The 23,039-nt window shown below is 42.5% G+C and overlaps 1 protein-coding gene across 4 annotated transcripts in view; it reads left to right on the top strand.

The window, feature by feature from the left end:
• The window catches only part of SLC11A2 (solute carrier family 11 member 2), a 54,124-nt gene that overhangs the window by 5,736 nt on the left and 25,349 nt on the right, over positions 1-23,039 (top strand). For 3 of the 4 annotated variants that reach the window (XR_003680360.2, XR_003680361.2, XM_007113848.3), the window contains exons 2-16: positions 5,789-5,860; positions 7,318-7,469; positions 8,249-8,374; positions 8,809-8,928; positions 10,399-10,505; positions 11,025-11,095; positions 11,203-11,270; positions 12,658-12,813; positions 13,474-13,632; positions 14,465-14,551; positions 15,428-15,547; positions 15,702-15,851; positions 16,404-16,477; positions 17,096-17,249; positions 19,319-19,372. Coding sequence is in view for 2 of the 4 variants with exons in the window: in XM_007113848.3 (XP_007113910.1) it covers positions 5,827-5,860; positions 7,318-7,469; positions 8,249-8,374; positions 8,809-8,928; positions 10,399-10,505; positions 11,025-11,095; positions 11,203-11,270; positions 12,658-12,813; positions 13,474-13,632; positions 14,465-14,551; positions 15,428-15,547; positions 15,702-15,851; positions 16,404-16,477; positions 17,096-17,249; positions 19,319-19,372 (1,632 nt within the window). In the remaining 2 variants the exon portion in view is untranslated. Of the gene's footprint in view, positions 1-5,788; positions 5,861-7,317; positions 7,470-8,248; positions 8,375-8,808; positions 8,929-10,398; positions 10,506-11,024; positions 11,096-11,202; positions 11,271-11,869; positions 11,901-12,657; positions 12,814-13,473; positions 13,633-14,464; positions 14,552-15,427; positions 15,548-15,701; positions 15,852-16,403; positions 16,478-17,095; positions 17,250-19,318; positions 19,373-23,039 lie in introns of all 4 variants that reach the window. The other variant, XM_028491343.2, reaches the window with a different exon arrangement.

Raw genomic sequence — 23,039 nt, forward strand, 5'->3', positions numbered from 1 at the left:
TTGTGGCCTCTCCCGTTGCGGAGCACAGGCTCCGGACGCGCAGGCTCAGTGGCCATGGCTCACGGGCCCAGCCGCTCCACGGCATGTGGGATCTCCTCGGACCGGGGAATGAACCCGTGTCCCCTGAATGGGCAGGCGGACTCTCAACCACTGCGCCACCAGGGAAGCCCCATGCACACTTTTCTACTTGCCTCTATGAAACTTCTTTTCCTACTTAATGTTGTCTCTGATTTTATTTATACAAGATGGGGGGAGGAAAAAAGGGGAGAGGAATTAGAGGACTGTTCAAAGACATTGCTCTCCAAAACTTAAAATTAATTTTAGGGAGACCTTTGCAACAGTGAACACAGTTCTAAGATCAATGAAATGGTTTGGGGAGTCTTTGCTCTCTGTAGAAGAATTTTATAAGAAAAAAATTAATTTAAATTCAAACTTTTTTTTAACCATAGGGGGAAAACATTTAAGTTGAAGTTAAATATACTTCAATACTCAGTATTTCACACTTTCTTGGTGGCAATTTTAAAAACTGATTTGGGCTCTCCAAATTGTTTTTCTAGAGTTCTTGTAAATGCTAAGAGAACACATGGAATTATTATTAATTAAATGTTCGGAATTTATTATAGCTAGTATGTGTTTGGGGGGGTATAATTTTTTATTTTGATATAATTTCAAACTTACAAGTTGCAAGAATAGTATTAGGGAATAAATGCTTTCAGGATAAGGTGATATGATAGTAGTAAGCAGGTGCCTTGGGGGAACATGAAAGAGGGCCGTTTAACCCAAATTAGGAAGTCAGGAAACACTTTCCTGAGGAGAATTTTTCTAATTCTTTGCATTTAGGTGAAACTTCCAAATCACAATTTCAGAGCTTGGTTGTTTGCACACTAAGTCAAAGTAGTAGTAAGTTAAGCTTGAGGCCATATATGCCTGCTAACCAGAAGGCTTCAGATCTCTGATTGTCCATTGTGAAGCTTTATCAGAGAGAACTGATAAGTCCCTGAAGTGTTCATTGAGAAACTCAGTAAACCTATGTGACCTTTACGTTTTAAAAAAATAAACAATACAGGTACATGGTAAAAAAAAATTTTTTAAGTGCAAAAACCGTATACAGTATATATTCAGTGAGAGGTCTTCCTTTCACCTGACCTCTTTTGTGCTCCCCCATTGCTTCCTGTTAGGGATGGCAATACCAGTTTTGGGCATGTCCTTTGGATATCGTCTGTACATGTATGTGTGTATTCTCTCTTTCTCTCTCTCTCTCTCTTTTTTGCTACGTAAATGATAGCATGCTGTTCTATAAACTGGGTTTTTAACTTCACAATATATTTTGGAGATTGTTTCCTATTAATCCATATAGATCTGCCTTATTTATGGTATTCCATCCTATAAATGTACTAGGTTGTTTCAGTCTTTTTACACTACAAACAGTGCTGTGGGAAATATTCTTGCACATACTTCCTGTGGGACTGTTTCTTTAGTATGCATTCTTAGAAATGGAATTGCTGTGTCAAAGGATATGTAGGAAAAAAAAAAAAAAGGATATGTAGGCTTTTGACATTTAGACAGAAAATTTAATTAGCATTCTTATCTTGTAAAATAGTCTTACAACTTTTGATAAGGAATCGGATAAAATAGTTATTACATTGAACCATGAGTGCCATTTTTTTCCTGCTGTCGATTGCTATTCGAGAGGAGGAAACTTACTGGCTTTAAGAAAAGGTGACAGTGGTTGGGGGTGAGCTAGAATATCAAAGCAGTGTTAATCATAGTTATCAGAGTGCTGCTGGGTTGATTCTTGTTGCTTGTATCTCCACTTGATCTTTTTCTTTTTTTTTTTTAATTTTCTTTTTCTTTATTTTTGGCTGCATTGGGTCTTTGTTGCTGCGTGCGGGCTTTCTCTAGTTGCGACTAGCGGGGGCTCCTCTTCACTGCTGTGCGCGGGCTTCTCGTTGCGGTGGCTTCTCCTGTTGCGGAGCATGGGCTCTAGGCGCGCGGGCTTCAGTAGTCGTGGCACTCAAGCTCAGTAGTTGTGGCTCGAGGGCTCAAGAGCACAGGTTCAGTAGTTGTGGCGCACGGGCTTAGCTGCTCCGTAGCATGTGGGATCTTCCCGGACCAGGGCTCGAACCCGTGTCCCCTGCACTGGCAGGTGGATTCTTAACCACTGATCCACCGGCTCACCCCGATCTTTTTCTTAACGTAATTAAATGGCTGAAATGACCTGGTGGTATGGTCCTAGAGAGCAAAACTGTCTTACTCTTAACTTACTGCTTCCATATGGGTGTTAAATTTTCATGGAGACTTAAATACTATGCAGCACACCAAGCATACTGACCCTCTATTCCCTGCCCTAGTTATATTCTCTAGACACTATAAACAGTGGAGTTTATAGTTTGTTGACTCAATGTTTTGATCAGAAAGTTGGAATCTAGGGAATTCCCTGGCGGTCCAGTGGTTAGGACTCAGTGCTTTCAGTGCCGGGGCCCTGGTTTGATCACTGGTCAGGGAACTAAGATCCCGCAAGCCGAGAGGTGCTGCCAAAAAAAAAAAATGTTGGAATCTAGAATCATTTTCTCTCTTGGAATAATATATTTCTGAGTTTTCACAGAGAAGACCAGACTTCTTGTATTTTATCGGCTCTGTTAGTAATTATGGGAGTAATCACTTAAAATACTAATAGTAATTATTAAAAATTTTATGTTGAGATATTTCTGTTTAAAATTATTTAACACCTTTTCACATTTCATACTTGGGGAAAAACACACTACTATCTCAATTGTTTTTTTTTTTTTAAAAAGAAATTATTTATTAATTTATTTATGGCTGCGTTGGGTCTTCATTGCTGCACGCAGGCGTTCTCTAGTTGTGGCGAGCGGCGGCTACACTTTGTTGCGGTGCACAGGCTTCTCATTGCAGTGGCTTCTCTTGTTGTGGAGCACAGGCTCTAGGCATGCGCGCTTCAGTAGTTGTGACATGCGGGCTCAGTAGTTGTGGCTCACGGGCTCTGGAGTGCAGGCTCATTAGTTGTGGCACGTGGGCTTAGCTGCTCTGCGGCACGTGGAATATTCCCAGACCAGGGCTTGAACCCGTGTCCCCTGCATTGGCAGGCGGATTCTTAACCACTGTGCCACCAGGGAAGTCCTGCTTTTTATTTTTTTAATTTTTAATTTATTTTTTATTTTTTGCGGTATGCGGGCCTCTCACTGCTGTGGCCTCTCCCGTTGCGGAGCACAGGCTCTGGACGCGCAGGCTCAGCGGCCATGGCTCACGGGCCTAGCCGCTCCGTGGTATGTGGGATCCTCCCGGACCGGGGCACGAACCCACGTCCCCTGCATCGGCAGGCAGACTCTCAACAACTGTGCCACCAGGGAAGCCCCCTGCTTTTTAAATATAAGTTTTAAAGGCCTGTTTCGGATAGGAATCTTACTCACATGTGTTAAACACTTCTGTGCCTTCTGAAACAGGATATCAGTCATCAGTACAAAAGTAATCTAATTGAATCGGTTCTTCGTGAGTAGGGCTGCAATTAGAAACTTGAGTTATTCTTAATAATAATATAATGTTAATGTTCTTTTAAAAAAATAACCACCGTTAATGCTTTTTTGCACTTCTTCCTATTTTAATTTATTAATTAATTAATTTATTTATTGGCTGCAATGTGCAGCTTACAGGGTCTCAGTTCCCCAACCAGGGGTTGAACCCGGGCCACAGCAGTGAAAGCCTAGATTCCTAACCACTAGGCCACCAGCGAACTCCCAATAATAATATTCATTTTTTTGGCGGGGGCCGGGGTGGGGGATGGTGCTCTGTGTGGCTTGTGGGATCTTAGTTCCCCGACCAGGGATCGAACCTGCACCCTTGGCAGTGAAAGCATGGAGTCCTAACCACTGGACCACCAGGGAATTCCCAATTATATATATATATATATTTTTTTTTTTTTTAAATATTTATTTATTTATTTGGCTATGCCGGGTCGTAGTTGCAGCACGCGGGGTCTTTGTTGCAGCACGTGGAATCTTTTAGTTGCGGCATGTGAGATCTAGTTCCCTGACGAGGGATCGAACCCAGGCCCCCTGCGTTGGGAGCGTGTAGTCTTAACCATTGGACCACCAGGGAAGTCCTCCCAGTAATATTCTTCATAATAATGTTCTCAGAGCTGATTGAAGTATAAGAAGTTGCCTCATATCAAATAGCCCAAGACTTTCCCTTAAGAGAAAGTAAGAGCCATAGTCCCAGATCTGATTTGTGGTTTCTAGTTTATTGTGTGTTATCCTGGCTTCTTAGAATTATGTGTAAAATAAAAGTAAAAAGGCTCTGAGTGGGGCCTAGGAGCTGTGCTGTGATTGGAATCCAAGTGGCACTGCTACTGAGTGGTCGGATGTGTAAATCCCATTTAGATGAGGTGCTATTGTAACTGGCTGAAAGAGGGGTTGGATTTAGTCAGTAGTTTTGGGATCTGTTGGTGAAACCATCTGGTGGCTCAAACTCTTGATAGGAAGGACGTTACTATTGTTCATTATAACAAGATACTTGATATTGGTGACTACAGACATGAAAGATTATGTTTTCCAAATTAGTATGTTTTACATTCCAGAAGATAGATGAAACCTAAAACCCCCTTCAGGTCTTAATTCTGTAATTTTGCAAAATATGTATAGAATATGTCTATAGACTATCAAAGAAAGTAGAGCACTGTTCAAATAGGGGCAATAAAGGTACAATAGTGGAAAAAGACTATTTAAGTAGTAAAAGATAGCTAAGGGGAGGCTTCATCACTTTTTCTGTAGGATAGTTGTTATTGGGATTTAAGGGGGGGCAGTTAACAATTAATACTGCTTACCTTTCCCTTTCTAAATTTGGGATCAACTGAGAAATAGATTCCTTAATCAGTAGATCAGAATTTTACAAAATCAGCCTTATTGGTGGGGTTGACTAGAGAATATGCCATAGATCTGTGGCCCAATGGGCTTACTAATATTCCCCTGCCCCCCCCCCCCCCCCCCGGTTAAACTTAACCCAATAGGATGCTGTACATCTGGGATACCCCCTTACTCCCGGCTCCCCCTCAGGCTGCTTATTGCTGAGGGAGAGAAGTGCAGGCATGCTGCCTTGTCCTCCTGGTGCCTCAGCTCTCCTTGAGAGCCCAGGAGGGGAGGGCCATGGTCATTAGTTTCTTGTCCCAGTTGTTGAAGTGTTGGGGAATGAGACCTGAAACCTTACAGCTGAAGCCTCTCTTGAGGGAAATGTGAGGCTGGGAAATAGTGACCCCCTACTTCTACTACCAGTGTGCTGGTGAGGTGCTTCCCCTTCCCCCTCTCCGGAAAATTGAAACATGAGCTTATATTGTTAGTTAGATCAAAGAGAGTTATAGATCTCTGTCCTTAAAAACTCATCAAAATGCCGGGGGGCGGGGTGTTGGCCGGGGAGTCAGTCTTTTAAATATTTGGGTTAATCTGGAGGCAAAGGCAGAGACTGGGTAATTGCCTAGCAGCCTCTCTGTGGATGCTTATTAAAAACTATTTGCCCACTTCCCTGCAATACCTTTTGCTTCAGTTTGGTTTTGAAGTCTTGCCAGCAAAAACATGATTAAGACTTTTACATTTTTTATTAAATATCTCTTAATCATATTCTGAAAACTGTAATTATTTTCAAGGTTATCTAATTCAGTAGAACAATTATTCTTTTCATGTAGTAAGGGTTGAGTCATACAGAGTAACAGAATGCTGGTTCTGAACTTGTTAGTTTTAGTTTGTTCTTGCTAATTCCTCTCCCTCTCTTTTCTCCTTTGCAGAATCTTATTCTAAGAACTCAGGCACTCAGGTATCCACCATGGTGTTGGGTCCTGAACAGAAGAGGCCAGATGGTAATTTACAGCTTTGTGTTATTATCTAATTTTTTTTTGGAATTAGGCTTAAGCCAGTAACAGAAATTTACCATATTATCCTTCTTGTCTTCTGTTCCAACAAAAATTGTCCCCATCTCCTCTCCCCCAGCCAACAATATCATCATGGAGACCTGCTCCATTCAGAGGTCACCACCTGGTAACTTAGTCTGTAAATGAAAATGGATTTATAACCACAGAGACTTGCCTTATATCTTATTTCCAGTTCTGAGATGAGCCAAGATTAGCTACAAGTTTGGTTTCTATAGCAGTAATGCTTGTAAAGGCAGTATTATTTGCAGACCTGGCATAAAAACCTCTAGAGTGCTTTGTCTGCTCACAGCACTTCAGATATGCATGAAACAGTAAAATACTGAGCCAGCACCTAATAGTGTATTTAATGAGACTTCTTAAGTGCTTTGACTAATCCTTCCTGGTTGTAAATTTCTCCCTTGGAATTTCCATTCCTTTTCTGTGCATTTCCTCCTCAGTTCAGTGCCACTTAAGGTGAAGTGGGTCAGTTCCCTATAGAAAGAAAGCTTTTGTTTTTCTGATTGGATGTTGCAAAGGTTTCTTGGAAACCCTGAGGTTAGAGCTTTGTGGTTAAAAATAGCCATTTGAAGGCTACAGCAAACTGGGCTTTGTATTAGCCCTTTTCTCCCAGACCCTCCCCCTCCCTGCTTTTAAAATTAACTGCAAAATGTAGGATTTAGGGAAACACTGATGATTAATCTGAGATGAGCCCTCCTATCAGGAGGGTGACACCTCCCCCTCCCAAGCTCTTCACTGCAGGCCTTAGTCAGGAGGGTTCCTGTTTGGTGGTTTCCCTGCAGCTTCAGATTTTAGCCTGAAATGTGGCAGGAGTTTGCAATTTACACATTTTTGGAGAAGCCTGGTGGAGGTGTAATTTCCAAGGATGATTCTTTGAGTAAGTCCTACCAAATAATGGGAGGCAGGGAGGAGGAGAGAGGGCAGGGTCCCACTAGACTGACCTATTTCCTTCTAAAAGTTAGGATTTTAGGTTACCAGTGGGACTAGTCTGGGGATGTTACTCAATACATTGAGCCCTAGACATATACTTTTTAAAAGAAAATGAAATGGTTCTAGAAATTGGCAAGTGGGAATAGAAGTGTGAAAGTAGGGGGAAACCATTGTGAGATTCATGCTGAAAACTGATTTAGAGCTGAGTGACTGGGGAACAGGGGTGAGAGGGAGCTTTTTTATCATCAGCGTTTTTGTGCTTCTCAAATTTCCAGCCATGTGAACATATTGCCTATTCAAAAATTAATTTATTAAAAATATAAATAAAGTACTAGAAATTGAGAGGTTGATCTTGTGCATTTAGGTATTAAAAAGATTTAATATCACCATTTCTAAGGATGAGCTGTTAGTGTATTTTGTTCACTTTAATTCATTTCTTCTCAAACCTGTTAATTCAGAAGATGCTTCTGGAGACCACGGGGACTCTGCCAGTCTTGCGGCCATCAACCCTGCCTACAGTAACTCCTCTCTTCCACAGTCCCCCGGGGGGCACTCAGAGGAGCCTTTCACCACCTACTTTGATGAGAAGATCGCCATTCCTGAGGAGGAGGTTAGTGACAGGTCCTTGCAGGAAAACATTATTATCTAGGGGCAACCTATGAGTGGAAAGTCTGCTGGATAACTCCAGACCAACAGCTTCAGGTCTAATTCTGGCACACAATCTCTAAAGACTGAATTTTTGTAATCAGAGTAAATAGAAACGGATAAGGAAACTGAGGGCCTTGAAAAACCCGTTGCCAAGTTGAACTAGTGAGCATTTTTTCATCAGGAAAGTATGAATTCCATGTTCCCTTTTTTTTTTTTTTTTTTGTGGTATGCGGGCCTCCCTCTGTTGTGGCCTCTCCCGTTGCGGAGCACAGGCTCCGGATGCGCAGGCCCAGCGGCCATGGCTCACGGGCCCAGCCACTCCGCGGCATGTGGGATCCTCCCAGACCGGGGCGCGAACCCGGTTCCCCTGCATTGGCAGGCGGACGCGCAACCACTGCGCCACCAGGGAAGCCCCTCCACGTTCCCTTTTTTACAGCGCCTTTTGTCCTGTTTGGGTAGTGGTTGTGCACAGAGGTACTGATACTGTTGCTTGGGTTTTAGAATGAAAGGCTGTTGGAAAGAGCAGGTAAGAGAAGGCCTCTTATTTGGACAGAGAGGTGGCCAGCTTATTGATGAGAAGTGGATAAGATGGACGTGAAACTTGGGCACACCCAGTATCCAACTTCCTAAATGTTCTTATGAAGCTAATACTGCTGCTTTATATGTGACAAAATAATAGATAAATTAGATCAGCAGTTTGGAGGTGATAATCATTTTGATCTGTTTTCCTCTTTTGTACAGTACTCTTGTTTTAGCTTTCGTAAACTCTGGGCTTTCACGGGACCGGGATTTCTTATGAGCATCGCCTACCTGGATCCAGGAAACATTGAATCTGATTTGCAGTCTGGAGCAGTGGCTGGATTTAAGGTGAACATCGAGTCCTACCCCTTTCCCTTTTAAACACACGTAGCACACCACATCCTTTTCCTCTACTCTTTCTGTTGGATATGCACCTCAGCGGCTACACGCTGATACTTCATTGACTGTGACACTTAAGTGAAAAGTACTTTTCCATCTGTTTTTAAATTTTATTTTATCTACAGAGATGGTTTTTTATTTCATTTTACCCACATAGTTTCCTTGAACAAAGGAGAAACTGCAGATGGGAGAAACTAAGGCTCAGAAAGGTGCAAGGTGACCTAGCAGGTTCTGTGCAGAACAGGATGCAGAACTCAGGTCATTTGATTCCTGACCGGGGCTCTTTCCTGAACGTAGTGTTTCCCATTCACATTGCCAAACAACCAAACAAAAAAATCCCAGTTATCTAATGAGTGTAATGGTGGGATTTTGTTCTTCTCTAGTTGCTCTGGGTTCTTCTGATGGCCACCATCGTGGGACTCCTGCTCCAGCGCCTTGCAGCTAGACTGGGCGTGGTCACTGGACTGCATCTTGCTGAAGTGTGTCACCGTCAGTATCCCAGGGTGAGCAGTGTTTGTCTGTTTCTCATATCACAGGTGACTCTGTGTCTGGCAACCTGTGCTGGCCCCCTTGTATACTGAAATAGTGGAGGATGTAGGGATCCGTGGCCCTGAGGACTGGGAATCCCAAGGGAAATTCTATAGCCCCTCTTGCGGCTGACCCATGTTTCTGTGCTCCTTCAAAATCTAACATGAGATTCACATTTCCCAGACAGTTTCCTTAGAAAAATTCTGTTTGAGTAAACATTTACCTTTCACTCTGCCTTTTGGCATCTAGCAGTGCCCAGTTCACAGAGGGGCAGGGGTTTTCTGTCTAAGCACTTTTATTCATACATCCATAGTACTCCATCACTTTGCATTATGCATATTTTCTTTTTGGTTTGTCTTTGCCATAAATTTGAAGAAAGTGAGTTTTTTCCTTTTACTGCAAATTATAGTAGGCAGGATCTTTGGATTTGTTAATAATGATTTTTCAGTTTACCTTGACCCTGGAGTTTACACTGTCCTCTGTAGTTTCCTTCTGCATATTTTGGGCCTTTCTTGCTGCTACCTAAGGCAGGAATGGATGGACCCAGTGTCTGGAAGACAGCTTTAAACTGGCTTGATCTTTAGATAAGTACTAATCTACCTGCAGTTTGTCCTAAATGTTTAATCTCCTTTCCTGGCTGTGAGAAAGTATCCTTACCCGTTTTTTTTTTTTTTTTCTTTTTCTTATATGCTTCTCAAAAAACCAAACCAAAACAAAAAAAACCCTTGATAATTTATAATTTCTTTTAGCTTCTCTTTCTTCATGTATCTTAGCAGTTATTTTTTGTGACATATTTTTTGGGTAGTAGGTACCTGGAGGTGTTTTGTTTTTTTTCCCCTGGCCTCAGTGAGCCAGCACTACTTAATTGCTTTCTGCTGGATTATTTGACCAGATTAGTTCCCAGATTTTGTTACAGGACAACCAATTCCACCCACTTTGCCTGGAGTCCCTTTGCATATGTCTTTTTTACTTGCTTTTGCATTACTACATTAAGGATGACTCCAACCTTTTCATGCTTGTTTTGTCTCTTCAGCTATGTTCAGGATAGATATTTTCTAATGCAGCATTTCTATTCTCTCCTGAACAATATTTTAACCATCTTAGCATCCTCATTTTCCCCTAAGACTTTTAGGATTGTTTTCAGGCAAAAAATTAAGTGGAAATAATGGATGGAAATTCCATTCTTCTGTCAAGTGGAAAGGAAAGAGAAAAAAATTGGAGTCAGCTGCTGCCCTGACCTTGACTTACAGGCTCTGCCACATAGAAGCAGCCTGGTCTTCTCCAGCAAGGGGCCAAGTGGAGCTGAGTTCTGGTACTTTATCTCTAGTCCAAAAGCTTTTAAAGGACTGTTTATGGATCAGTGCCAAAATGTGAATTCCAAACTATGGGGGAAGTTCTTAGAAATGATTAATTAGAACCATATCTTTCTGCTGTTTGGTGTTTAGGTTCCACGAATTATCCTGTGGCTGATGGTGGAGTTGGCTATCGTTGGCTCAGATATGCAAGAAGTTATTGGCTCCGCTATTGCCATCAATCTCCTCTCTGTAGGAAGGTGAGGGGTTTTTCTCTAGAAAGTAATCAGTGTTTTGCTAGATTTCCAAGCAAGTGTAAAAACAAAAACCCAACTCATTTTCAGGATTCAACTGAAGTATCAATACTTTTTCTGTGGAACCTTTCTGGAACCACCTTCTTCTCTCTTGGCAAATGTAGGTTCTATATCTTCCATGTTCTTATGTTGGGTCATGAGACCCAACATACCCTTTATTATCCAGGGTGTGGCAGTGTGTATTACAATTAATTTGTATGTCAGTTTATCCCACTAGACAAGTAAGGTCCTTGAGAGATAAGACCCATACTTTTCAGCTTTGTATCCTGGTTGTCTGAAATAGTAGACAAAGTTTGAATGAATGTGTTATTTTACTTGATGCTGTGCCTGGCCTCCTGCCACTGTTCCCTTTTCCCTAAGTCCATGCTCCTCCAAGTGTTGTATAACTGGAGAGCTGTTGGGAAGAGAGTGTTTCTCAATGTTTCTTTTCTTTCCTTTAATCTCCATTTCTTATCTCTGACCTAGGGTCCCACTGTGGGGTGGAGTTCTTATCACCATTGCAGATACCTTTGTATTTCTCTTTTTGGACAAATATGGTAAGCAGAGTGGGAATGGAGGGGTCAGTCAAAGGAGCTGCTTTCCATCACGTGGCTGATGGGGAAGTCTGCCTGCTGTGAGCTCACTGCTGCATTTTCTTCCTTAGGCTTGCGGAAGCTAGAAGCATTTTTTGGTTTTCTCATCACTGTTATGGCCCTCACATTTGGATATGAGGCAAGTGTTACAGGCTGTTCATTAACTTTTTAAAACAATTTTTTTCCCTTTTATTATAAAAGACAGTATTTGTTAACAAAAAGCCAAATTCAGTCCTGGGCAAATTTGGAAGGAATAAGAGGTAATAAAGACTAGTGTCCAGGAAGGCCTGCAGGGACACCTAGGTCAAAAATGATTAGAATTTCTAGGACTTGCCAGACTAGACTCCCTGGTTCCAAGTTGGCCATCCCAACAACAGAACAGCCTTGGAGAGGGTTAAGGAAGGGATTGCAGGGTTATTCTTGGCTGTTACCTTAGAGGGATTCTGTTTTTGTTCATCCTGGTTGATAATAACTGCAGCTTGGACTTTCTCTGTAATGCAGCAGTTAATGAACTATAGGGGATATAGTGCATGTTTCCCAGTTTGTCCCCCAACCCAGATACTCCATTGGGTTAACCCTAACCCTACTGTTATATGCACCTACAGTAATAGCACCTTTCTATGTCCAATTGTTATAAACTGGTTTCTTCTTATTGACCTAGTTAAACTTTTCTTTTTTTTTAATTAATTTATTTATGGCTGCGTTGGATCTTCGTTGCTGCACATGGGCTTTCTCTAGTTGAGGCGAGCAGGGGCTACTCTTCATTGCGGTGCGTGGGCTTCTTACCGTGGTGGCTCCTCTTGTTGTGGAGCACGGGCTCTAGGCACATGGGCTTCAGTAGTTGTGGCATGCGGGCTCAGTAGTTGTGGCGCACAGGCTTAGTTGCTCCACGGCATGTGAGATCTTCCTGGACCAGTGCTCGAACCCGTGTCCCCTGCATTGGCAGGCGTATTCTTAACCACTGTGCCACCAGGGAAGTCCCTGGCTTAGCAAACTTTTAAAAATGCATCTACTTTGTGAGTAGATGATACAGCTTGGTCTAAGGCTTCCAAGAGAAATGCTAAACCAGGAAAAAGTGTGTATGAGAAGTGTTTCTGAATGAGTCTCAGCAGACGCTAGTGGCAAACATAAGTGATTTTTATATACATAGGTGAACACAGAAGCATGATTAGTGTGGGTAATCAAGAATTGACTCTGTATTCTTGGGTGTGTCTCATAGGAGTTACTGTGAAGCTAATATCAATAAGGCCCTTAGTAGCCATTTTATTTCTTTAGAGTATTAATTACATTCTCTACACATCTATTTTGTTTATCTAAAATATGATGTGAAATATCTGGATACCCCAGTCCTAAATTCTCTGACCTTGTACTGCTTGGTTTTTTTGGATGGTTCTGTATTCCTCATTTCCTATGTAGTTGTTGGTGAAGGGGTTTAAGGAGTAAAGGTTGCAGAGTGTTCCCTAGCACTGTTACTCCCCTGGTCTCATATTCTAGTAAAGGCTAATAGCTGTTCGGTTGGTATGTAGTATGTTACAGTGAAACCCAGCCAGACCCAGGTCCTCAAAGGCATGTTCCTGCCATCCTGTTCAGGCTGTCAAACCTCACAGATCGAGCAGGCCGTGGGCATCGTGGGTGCTGTTATCATGCCACACAACATGTACCTGCATTCTGCTTTAGTCAAGGTAAGCAAGACCCATATCTCAGTGGCCTGTGTAGTTCATGGGATCTTTTCCTTTGATTGCAAGGGGCACACACTTAGTTTACAACTGTTAGAGCCCTGAAGGAGCAAGATATTTTTCCACAGTTGGACTCCACACACTTGGAGCCTGTTTTAATCACCAAGGTGACCAGAGATAACTGACCCCATAAAGAAGGGACTAAAGTCCTTCTTAACAGGTCTGAAGGTGCACCGTGTCTCTTGTTTTTAAATCTCAAAAGCCTGAGTGGCCTCGTGGAGGTCGGGAGGAAAGAGCCCAATATGGCTTTTACCAGTCAGTCCAACACAATAGTTTGCTGGGAGATTTCAGAGACCTTTGTAATTAAGGTTATCTACCCCTTAGGTCTGAAATCAGGTTGTTTTTGTAGGTCAGTGGTTCTTGCAGCCACAGTAACTGAGAGCTCAGCAGTCACTCGGTCACTTTTCCCTGTTTGGGGATGTGTGGTATCATCAGAGGGTCATGGAGTTCTTACTAAGTGAACCAGGATGTAAGTGGAGTCTCTCACATTTCATGTGGTCAGTTGTTTGCCCTCTAGGTCTTTCAGCTGACTCCAAACTCATGAAATATTACAAGGAAACTTGTTCCAACTAGTCAAAAAAATGACCATTGCTGTTATCTCTCTAGTCCAGACAGGTAGACCGAGCCAATAAGGAGGAAGTTCGGGAAGCCAATAAGTACTTTTTCATTGAGTCCTGCATTGCTCTTTTTGTTTCCTTTATCATCAACGTCTTTGTCGTCTCAGTCTTTGCTGAAGCATTTTTTGAGAAAACCAACGAGCAGGTGGTGAGTAAGCCAGGGACCTGGGTGGTAGTGAATGTGAGGTTAAAGAGGAGGCTGGATTGGGGTAGGAAAAGGTGGCAGTGACTTAGAGCTCAGGGGAAATAGATCTCAAGCCTCAATGCTGCTCCCTAAATCACTGCACTAGTTGTGGTTTACAGTCTGGGGGCTGTGACCAGGCCTAGACCCATCTTTCCAAGCTTTTGACAGCGAAGGGAGCTTGCCTCAGACAAAGATTGCTTCATGCTATTATTAGTGGCTTCACGCCTGTTTGGCTCTTTGTCATCCCCTTTTGTTTCCTGCTTACCAACTACTAGCCACTTGCCAGTTCTGCCATTTGGTGGTGACAGGTTGGGAGGAGCCAACAAACAGAAAACAGAAACTGTGGCTACATAGACTGTCTTGTCCTTTTGAATTCTCTGTCATCTTGATTCCTGATTGCCTATCTAGTTTTGATCACTACTTTCTTATCTGTAGGACCTCTGACTCCTGGCTCTGCTTTGACTAAGGACTCCCTGTTCTGGGTGTCCTCTCATATCTGAAGGCTTCTTAAGGGCCCTCGCCTCCTGTCATCATTTAAAATGACCCAGCATTCATGTATTACCGTGCACACTCTAACTCAGTAAATGTTTTTGATGGCACGGGGGTGTAGAAAGATTACGGAGGAAGACCTCAAGTGACATTGCAGCCCGTCTCTGCCCTTATCACAACCTGTGTCCAGTGTCTTGCCTCCAGCATCCATCTCTTGGGTGACCTGTGTGTAATCTGTAGGAGAGGGCTTCTTGTCTGGGTGCTGGCCTCAGAAGTAAAAGTTGTTCCTAAACTGCTTTGGTTCCAGGTTGAAGTCTGTAGAAATAGCAGCAGTCCCCATACTCATCTTTTTCCTGACGATAACTCAACACTGGCTGTGGACATCTACAAAGGGGTAAACCTATTCAGATTTCTGATCTTTGCTCCTGAATCAATATTCTTAGCATAGTATCTGGTCTTTTCTGTGGGTTCACTTCAGAGCTCGGCATATCTTCTCTGGAGTGTGTTTTTTTCAGAGGTCCAGATGCCGGACAAGCCTTTTGGGTTACATGGAAGGGAATAGAAGATCAGCTGAAAAGATGAATTGTATCAGCAATTCCCAAACTTGTGTTGATAGTATGTTGTTCTATAGAACGTTAATTGGGGTGACTAAACAAAGTGTTCCTGGGAATTCCCTTGTGGTCCTGGTGGTCCAGTGGTCAGGACTCCGTGCTCTCACTGCTGAGGGCCTGGCTTCAATCCCTGTTCAGGGAACTAAGATCCCATAAGCCGCACGGGGCAGCCAAAAGAAAAAAAGAAAGTATTCCTAGTAAAGTGGTGGTCTTTACTGGGGCCTCTCTGTCCCTTTTATGCTGGTTACATTGTGAAGCTCCAAGAGTAGAATATATAGTGTGTAGCATTTCCAAAATTTATTTGAGCTCTCTTTTCATTCCTGTTACCATCTTGCAGAATAGGGTGTTAAGGAATTTAATTTGGGAAGTGTTGTGGACTTTTTTTTTTTAATAGTTAAGATATAGGTTGAGGATAAAGGCTTTAGGAGCCTAGAGAAGAGAAGCGACTAGGCTGGGGAGAAATAAAGGTCCCTCCAGCAGAATTTAGGTTGAAAGCCTCTAGAATGAGATCAGGACCTAAGTCTAGCTTTTGTTACAGTGCCCAGCACAGCACTTGGTATAGGTAGGTGCGTAGCCAGGAAGAGGGAGAAATGTCGCAGAGGAGTGCTGTCTCAGGTGGTCTTTGACACAAACATATCTTTCTCCCTTGCCTCTCCCAGGGTGTTGTGCTGGGGTGTTACTTCGGGCCTGCTGCACTCTACATCTGGGCCGTGGGGATCCTGGCTGCAGGACAGAGCTCCACCATGACAGGAACCTACTCTGGCCAGTTTGTCATGGAGGTATCTGCTGTTTGGACTGGGATAGGCTAGAGGAAGAGGACATTGCCCTTTTGTTACTTCTTAATCCCATGTATCTAAGGTCTTCCCGAACCTCCCCAGACCTTTTTCTGTGTCCTATAGCAGACATTAATCCTGCTTCTGTGTTTCCTTCTAGGGATTCCTGAACCTAAAGTGGTCACGCTTTGCCCGCGTGATTCTGACCCGCTCTATTGCCATCATCCCCACTCTGCTTGTTGCTGTCTTCCAAGATGTAGAGCATCTGACAGGGATGAATGACTTCCTGAATGTTCTTCAGAGCTTACAAGTGAGGAGGGAGCTGGGGAAACTCACATCCCATTGAGTCAGGCAGCATTTTGTATTGCCCTTAGTTACCAAGCCTAGTGCTGCGTGCTGGGGAAAATCCAGAGGAAGAAAAAGGCACAGTCTTGGGTCTATAGCAAATGCATATGAAATCCCTGGCATCTAAAAGGCTTTTAGAAAGGGCTGGGTTTTTTTAAGCTTGGTGTTTTTTTTTTGACTGGGAATTATAAGCTATAATTACACATAGAACACAAAATTATTGTTCATTAACGCAAGCAAACATTAAATAACGTATAGGACACTGCTAGATTTTATGGAGATTAAGAAGACAAGGCAGATACAAATTTTGTGAAGACACTATGATCATAATTGATGCTAGGTTAATGACACCTCTACAGATTTCCACATAATGCTCCAGCATGTTGGAATGATAGGAATAATTTCTCATGGAGTAGATGAGACAGGGTCTATGTTTCCCATTTGCTAACATGCTACTCTCTGGGGTGATACAAGGACCCCCAGTGGCCCTATCTGATCTTAGTTTTTTCTTTTCCAGCTTCCCTTTGCTCTCATACCCATCCTCACGTTTACGAGCTTGCGGCCAGTAATGAATGAATTTGCCAATGGAATGTGAGTGTACTTCTTTTAGTTCCCCAAATATATATGGGGGAAGGGTATCTTCATCAAACATGCCAGTCAGAAAATAAGTCATAGGGGAACTATATGCTTTGAGAGGTGATTGCTAAAGCTGCCCCCTCGGTCTTTGACTTAGAAAATGGAGACTGTGAATGTAACAAAGGAGGGCAAGCACAGTTTTCATTTCTGGGGGAAATTTTTCAGCTTTTAGGGCTTTAACTCTTTAGCTTCAGCCACTGAAGTTTAAAGCACCTTAATTCCATGTTAAATGATCTTGATGAGAAAGGCATAAACTTATACCTTTTATATGCATCTTTAAAGGACATGGTTTATTTGAAATGACTTGTTACACCTCTAGGGACTCATGACTTTTTGCATTTTTAGGGACTTAAATAATAGGGATTATTTGATAGTGTTTTTTCCCCCTCTTTCTCTCTATCATTATGTTACTTGGGCTCATTTAACCTAATCTGGGACATAAGAACCACTTTTCAGTTCATTTTGAAATGCCTCTTAACTCCTGTCCTGTGTACCCTAAAAGACACAGTGTCTTTTTCTGTTTGTGCACAGGTTGGGCTATTCCACCAATAATTGTACTGTTTCTTTTTACAGAGGCTGGAGGATTGCAGGCGGTATCTTGGTCCTTATCGTCTGTTCCATCAACATGTACTTTGTCGTGGTTTATGTCCAGGAACTAGGGCATGTGGCATTGTATGTGGTGGCTGCTGTGATCAGCATAGCTTATCTGAGCTTTGTGTTTTACTTGGTAAGTCCATTTGGGAGGGGGCAGGGGCATATAGGTATCAGGGTGGTCGAGGTGTGGCTAGCACTCAGAAATGAAAGGACCTGAAAGAGTCGTTAAACCAGCTGTGATTCAACAATTTTTTTTTTTTTTTTTTTTTTTTTTTTTTTTTTTTTGCGTTACGCGGGCCTCTCACTGCTGTGGCCTCTCCCGCTGCGGAGCACAGGCTCCGGACGCGCAGGCTCAGCGGCCATGGCTCACGGGCCCAGCCGCCCCGCGGCACGTGGGATCTTCCCGGACCGGGGCACGAACCCGCGTCCCCTGCATCGGCAGGCGGACTCTCAACCACTGCGCCACCAGGGAAGCCCTAAACAATATTTTTAACATAAAATTTACCTTGGTTCCTAAGAGCTATCATTTTTCTATTTCTGTCACTTCTGTCTGGTTTCCATTCTTAATAATTCCTAACAAGAGAGTGTAGTATGTTTGAAGAACTAAAAGAAGATCAGCAGTGTAGAAAGTGGAGAGTGGTACGAGATGGGTTTGGAGAAGGGAGCTGTGGAGTGTGATTTCAAATCTTTGGAGAGCAGCACATGTGGGTTCACAGCCCTGCCCAGCTCTACTACTTAATAGCTATCCAATAAGGACTTAAGTAAATCGTGATATTCTCTCATTGAGTTATTCTAGAGTTATTTTAAAATGATGGTTATAAAATATAGCTACATAGAAAAGGAATGCAAAATTGTGTATACCTAGATAATCAAAAATATTTTCAGAAGCCCAGGGTGAATTATGTAAAAATAGTAATAGTTGTTGTCTTAGGCTGGTGGGATTATGGATATATTCTTTTCTCTATTTTCCAGATCTTCTGTAACATTACTTATATTAATGAAAAGCAGCTACAGCAACAGCAAATCCACCTCCCTATTCTACACAGGTTTCTCTGAAAAACACAGGAGTTGAGGATTAGGGACAGCAGACTTTATACCATGTCTGCTACAGAGAATGGCAGGGATGGAGGGTGGAAACCCACTGCTCATCTTTATAACACTTACCTAGTCCCCATGCCAATGTCTGCTACAGGTTATGTACTTGATTGAGAAAATCATTTTAGTGAATATTGAAAAATTATGCCCTGGATGGATATATCCCTTCTTTTTTCCTCCCCAGTAAACCATGGGCACGCTAAGATTATGCTGATTATAATATAGGAACTTATTCCAAGGAAACCCAAGTAACTGAGTATGTCCTTGACAGAAACTGTTTTAAAAATTTGCTGTAGAACTTAAGGGAATCCTTCCTTTGTGCAAATTGGTTTATGAAGGTGCCGAGTTGTTCTCAGTCAGCCTGAGACTATTGAGATTGTTGAAGACCCATTTTTTAAAATAAATTTCTTTATTTGTTTGTTTGTTTGTTTATGGCTGCATTGGGTCTTCGTTGCTACACGTGGGCTTTCTCTAGTTGTGGCGAGCGGTGGCTACTGTTCGTTATGGTGCGCGGGCTTCTCATTGTGTTGGCTTCTCTTGTTGTGGAGCACGGGTTCTAGGCATGCAGGCTTCAGTAGCTGTGGCATGAGGGCTCAGTAGTTGTGGCTCCTGAGCTCTAGAGCACAGGCTCAGTAGTTGTGGTGCACGGGCTTAGTTGCTCCACGACATGTGGGATATTCCCGGACCAGGGATCCAACCTGTGTCCCCTGCATTGGCAGGTGGATTCTCAACCACTGTGCCACCAGGGAAGTCCCTGAAGACCCATTTTTAAGGCTTAGGGCTGATTCTAGAGTGAATTACTACTGTTTAGCTCCAAAATGTATACTTATAGAGCAGCTCAGGAGACTATAGCAGTTGTATTAGCCAGTCAGTCATTCCCCTCATCGTGAGGAATGGGGTAGGACTGAAGAAAAGTGGTCTTCAGGGAACTCTCCCAGTCAGCTAAAATAAACAAACCAAACACAAAGCAGTAGGAACAGAGGGAACTCAGTATTGAAAATAGTATGGCAGAAAGAGGTTTGTATCTGAGCAGTGCAATGTGGGCAGTCATGGGTAAGAGGGCTCTTCAGAGACGTCGGTGAATGATGACTGTATTTTCTCTTTCAGGGTTGGCAATGTTTGATTGCACTGGGCATGTCCTTCCTGGACTGTGGGCACACGGTAAGCATCTCTAAAGTCCTGCTGACCGAAGAAGCCACCAGTGGTTATACTAAGTAAACACTGGGTCAGTCTGTCTGTCTTCCGCAGGTAGCCATCAGAGCCAGTGTGTTGCTATGGTTTACTGTGTGAACATAGCCCAAAGTATGTGCTGTTGCACAGACTGCATTTAGGACTCAACTGTTTGTTGGGAAAGGCTTTGCATATGTGTTTGAAAGAAGCCATTATTTTTCTTCCTGACCTCCTAACCTGGGAACTGGATTAGGTAGGGTCCTTGAAAAACTGACATCTGCTGCTCTCAAACAACACTAAACTCCTCAGCTGCCCAAGGGCCAGCTTGTTTTATCTTTTTGAGAGATAATCATCTATGCATGATTCTTAACAAGACTGACTATATGTTAAAAAAACGTATTTGGAAAATGCAGTAAGTTTTTCATGATACAAATTACAGAATGGGTATGCAAGTTTTGTTTATCAAAAGATAATGGATTTTAAAAGGCTGAGAAATGCTTTCCTTATGCATACCCTTTGAATTATGTTAGTTATAAAAAAATAAAATCTCAACTAGGGTGGTTTGATCCATTGAAATATAAAATTATGAGATATCTACCTCTATCAGGTTCAGGATTCTTTTAACTTATTTTCACTTTAAATTTCTCTGGATGTTAAGAGGGGTGAGAAAGCATAAAGAAGATGGTAAATGGACAGATAGCAAAACTCACCTGTAGGTGGTGGTTACTCATCTCCTTTGAAAATCACTTCGACGATTTTCCTCAGAGACTGAAAGCTTATCGAAATTTTCTTGGGAGTCCTAATTTTAATAACTTTCATGTTAGTACCAAGCTTTCCTGACGGTATTTCTTCTTGAGCACTTAGAGTCATGAAACCTTCACCTTCCTCCTCCAGGAGGGTAGCGATAGAAAGAGATGGTAGCGCTTATGCACTGATGTTCTCAATGAGACTTTGGGGTGAGGAGAAAAACTTGAACGAAGAAGAGCCATCCGTTTTATTCCTAAAAGCCACCTTCTACCAGAATCGTCACCTTTTTCTGAAGCATGCCCAAGACGACTTGCAAGGCAATCTCAGGAGCTCTGGATCTCACGGTTGCTCGCTCTCAGCAAGTCCTTAGGTATCACTATGGTTACAGAGTTCTCCCAGCAGGGTTGTGCTGGGCTACCTCTCTTCAGCCATTCCCTCAGAGGGAAAAACTTTGAGACCAGATGGTGGAGCTCTGGAATCAGAGGAAATGGGTCCCTTCAGCATGCAGCTGCTGCTCTTCAGCAACTTCTGACATTTTTACATGTGGAGCCTGAGACTATGTGATTATCTCAAACCAAATCACATTTGTCTGATGGAGATAAATAATCAAGTCTTTTATAGCCACTGACTTGGAGAGAACAGTAATGGGAATGGCATTGAAGGACTTTTCATTTTTGGTGTTTTCCTTCTGGAGTCCTTGTTGATTGATGTTCTCCATTCACCTGAGCCCCTAAAGGCATTATTGCCGATACTTTGTACACAGTTAAAAGCATAGACTGAATGGACTGTCTTTTTTATATGGCATTAACGGTAAACTACTATGTTTCACTGACCATACCTTTATCTCAGCCCCTCCAGTGATATAGCACAGGATCATGAGAGACAAATTTCCCTAACCGTCCCTCCTCATATCCCTCCCTCTCCCCTACCATCATTCCCCAAACTGGCATAAGAGCATTCTGACGATATCAGGGACTGACATCTTAAGCTCTCGTCTGGCTGCTGTAGGTGAGGGCCACATTGACAAAATTCTTTGTAAAGACACTACAGTAACATTTACCTTTGCCCTCTGTCTGGGTGAGTCCAGTCAGTCTCAGATTCACAAATATTTAGAAGCCCAGGTAAAAGCTGCTAGTTTTCTTTGAAAAGTTATATATATGACTTGCAATGATGGAAGATTTCTTCCCAGTTAAATGGCATTTTATATCAGTGTGTGTGTAGTATTATCAGTGTTAAAAACACTCCCGTACTGTATTCCATTTGATCCTCTCAGATAGAAAGTGTACTTTCTAGTCAGCCAGTACTTTGGGTACAATAAACAATGTTTAGGACTGAAGTCTTCCGGTGCCAGCATGTGCAGTATGTTTGTGTGGAATGTTTAAGGATATACAATTGTATTTTATGTAAACTGGTCCTTATTCTCCATAAATGTGGCATGAAATAATTGTGCTGCTACAGCATACTGGGAATTAACAGGGATGGGGAAGAGCTGCAGTTTGGCTCCTGTGAGGTCCTGCTAGTGGTTTTAGGAGTGATTACAGCAAGTTTTTAGTGATCATTTAACAATATGTAAACTTGGTTTGTAATTAAAAAGTTTTTTTTCCTTTTTCCAATTTGGTTTCCTGGGTATTTTTTTAACTTTGAAAATACTTTATTAATGGGGCGTCAACCACTTTGAAATACTGAAACACCAACTGCCACCTGGAATGACATACTAAACTCACACTGTTAGTGATTTTTCTCTTTAGAAGAGAGAGAGAAATACAGTTGATCCCTGGACAACCCGGGGTTGGGGCACTGACCCTCCATGGAATAAAAAAATCTGTGTAAAATTTTTTTTGCGGTACGCAGGCCTCTCACTGTTGTGGCCTCTCCCGTTGCAGAGCACAGGCTCTGGACGCGCAGGCTCAGCGGCCATGGCTCACGGGCCTAGCCGCGCCGCGGCATGTGGGATCTTCCCGGACCGGGGCACAAACCCGTGTTCCCTGCATCGGCAGGCGGACTCTCAACCACTGCGCCACCAGGGAAGCCCTGTGTAAAATTTATAGTTGGGCTTTCATGTTTATAGTTGGCCCTTCATGTCTAGTGTTCCTCCGAATCTGTGGTTCCGCGTTCTCAGATTCAACCTGCCTGGGGTCATGTAGTACTGTAGTATTTACCATTGGGAAAAAAAAATCCATGTATGAGTGGACTCACGCAGTTCAAATTCATGTCGTTCAAGGCTCAACATAGGTTTAGTTCCCAGAAGACTTGATGAATTGCAGACACCAAACACTAATTTCTATTACCCATTTAGTCAGATAGTTTTGCCATTGCTAAAGGTTACATCATTACCATATTTAAAGTTGAAAAAACATTGTCATCTGGCCTTTTTCTGCTCTAAGCTGAACATTTTTCTATCTGTAGTCTTGTTTCACCATTGTGGTCTTTTATATTCTGTATATGCTGCCAATAAAATGTATGAGTATTTGAAAAGAGAAACCAAAATTGTTTAGCTTAAAAATGAAAGCATTTTGGCAGACCTGATATAAATGGAAATATTGGTGCCGTTTAATAAAACAAAGAGCTCAGACACAGTAAACTACTAGCCTTGTCACCAAACACATGGCAGGAAAATCTAAGTCAGCACTTAATTTGTTTCAAGAGTGTCACTAGAACTTCATTTTCCCTTTCTCTGTTGCAAGCTTTCCCTGTCTTACAGGAGCTGAATACTGTAAGTAACACCATAGAAGTTATCTGGGAATTTTGTTCTCCATGTTGTCCTTCCTCATTTAGCTCTCCCTTCTAACTTTGTTTTTTTTTAAAATCTTTTTTTTTTTTTGCCTTGCTGCGTGGCTTACGGGATCTCAGTTCCACCCGGGCCCATGGCAGTGAAATCCCAGAATCCTAACCACTAGGCCACCAGGGAACT

This window comes from Physeter macrocephalus, chromosome 6 (assembly GCF_002837175.3).
Source record: "Physeter macrocephalus isolate SW-GA chromosome 6, ASM283717v5, whole genome shotgun sequence".
Lineage (NCBI taxonomy): Eukaryota > Metazoa > Chordata > Mammalia > Artiodactyla > Physeteridae > Physeter > Physeter macrocephalus.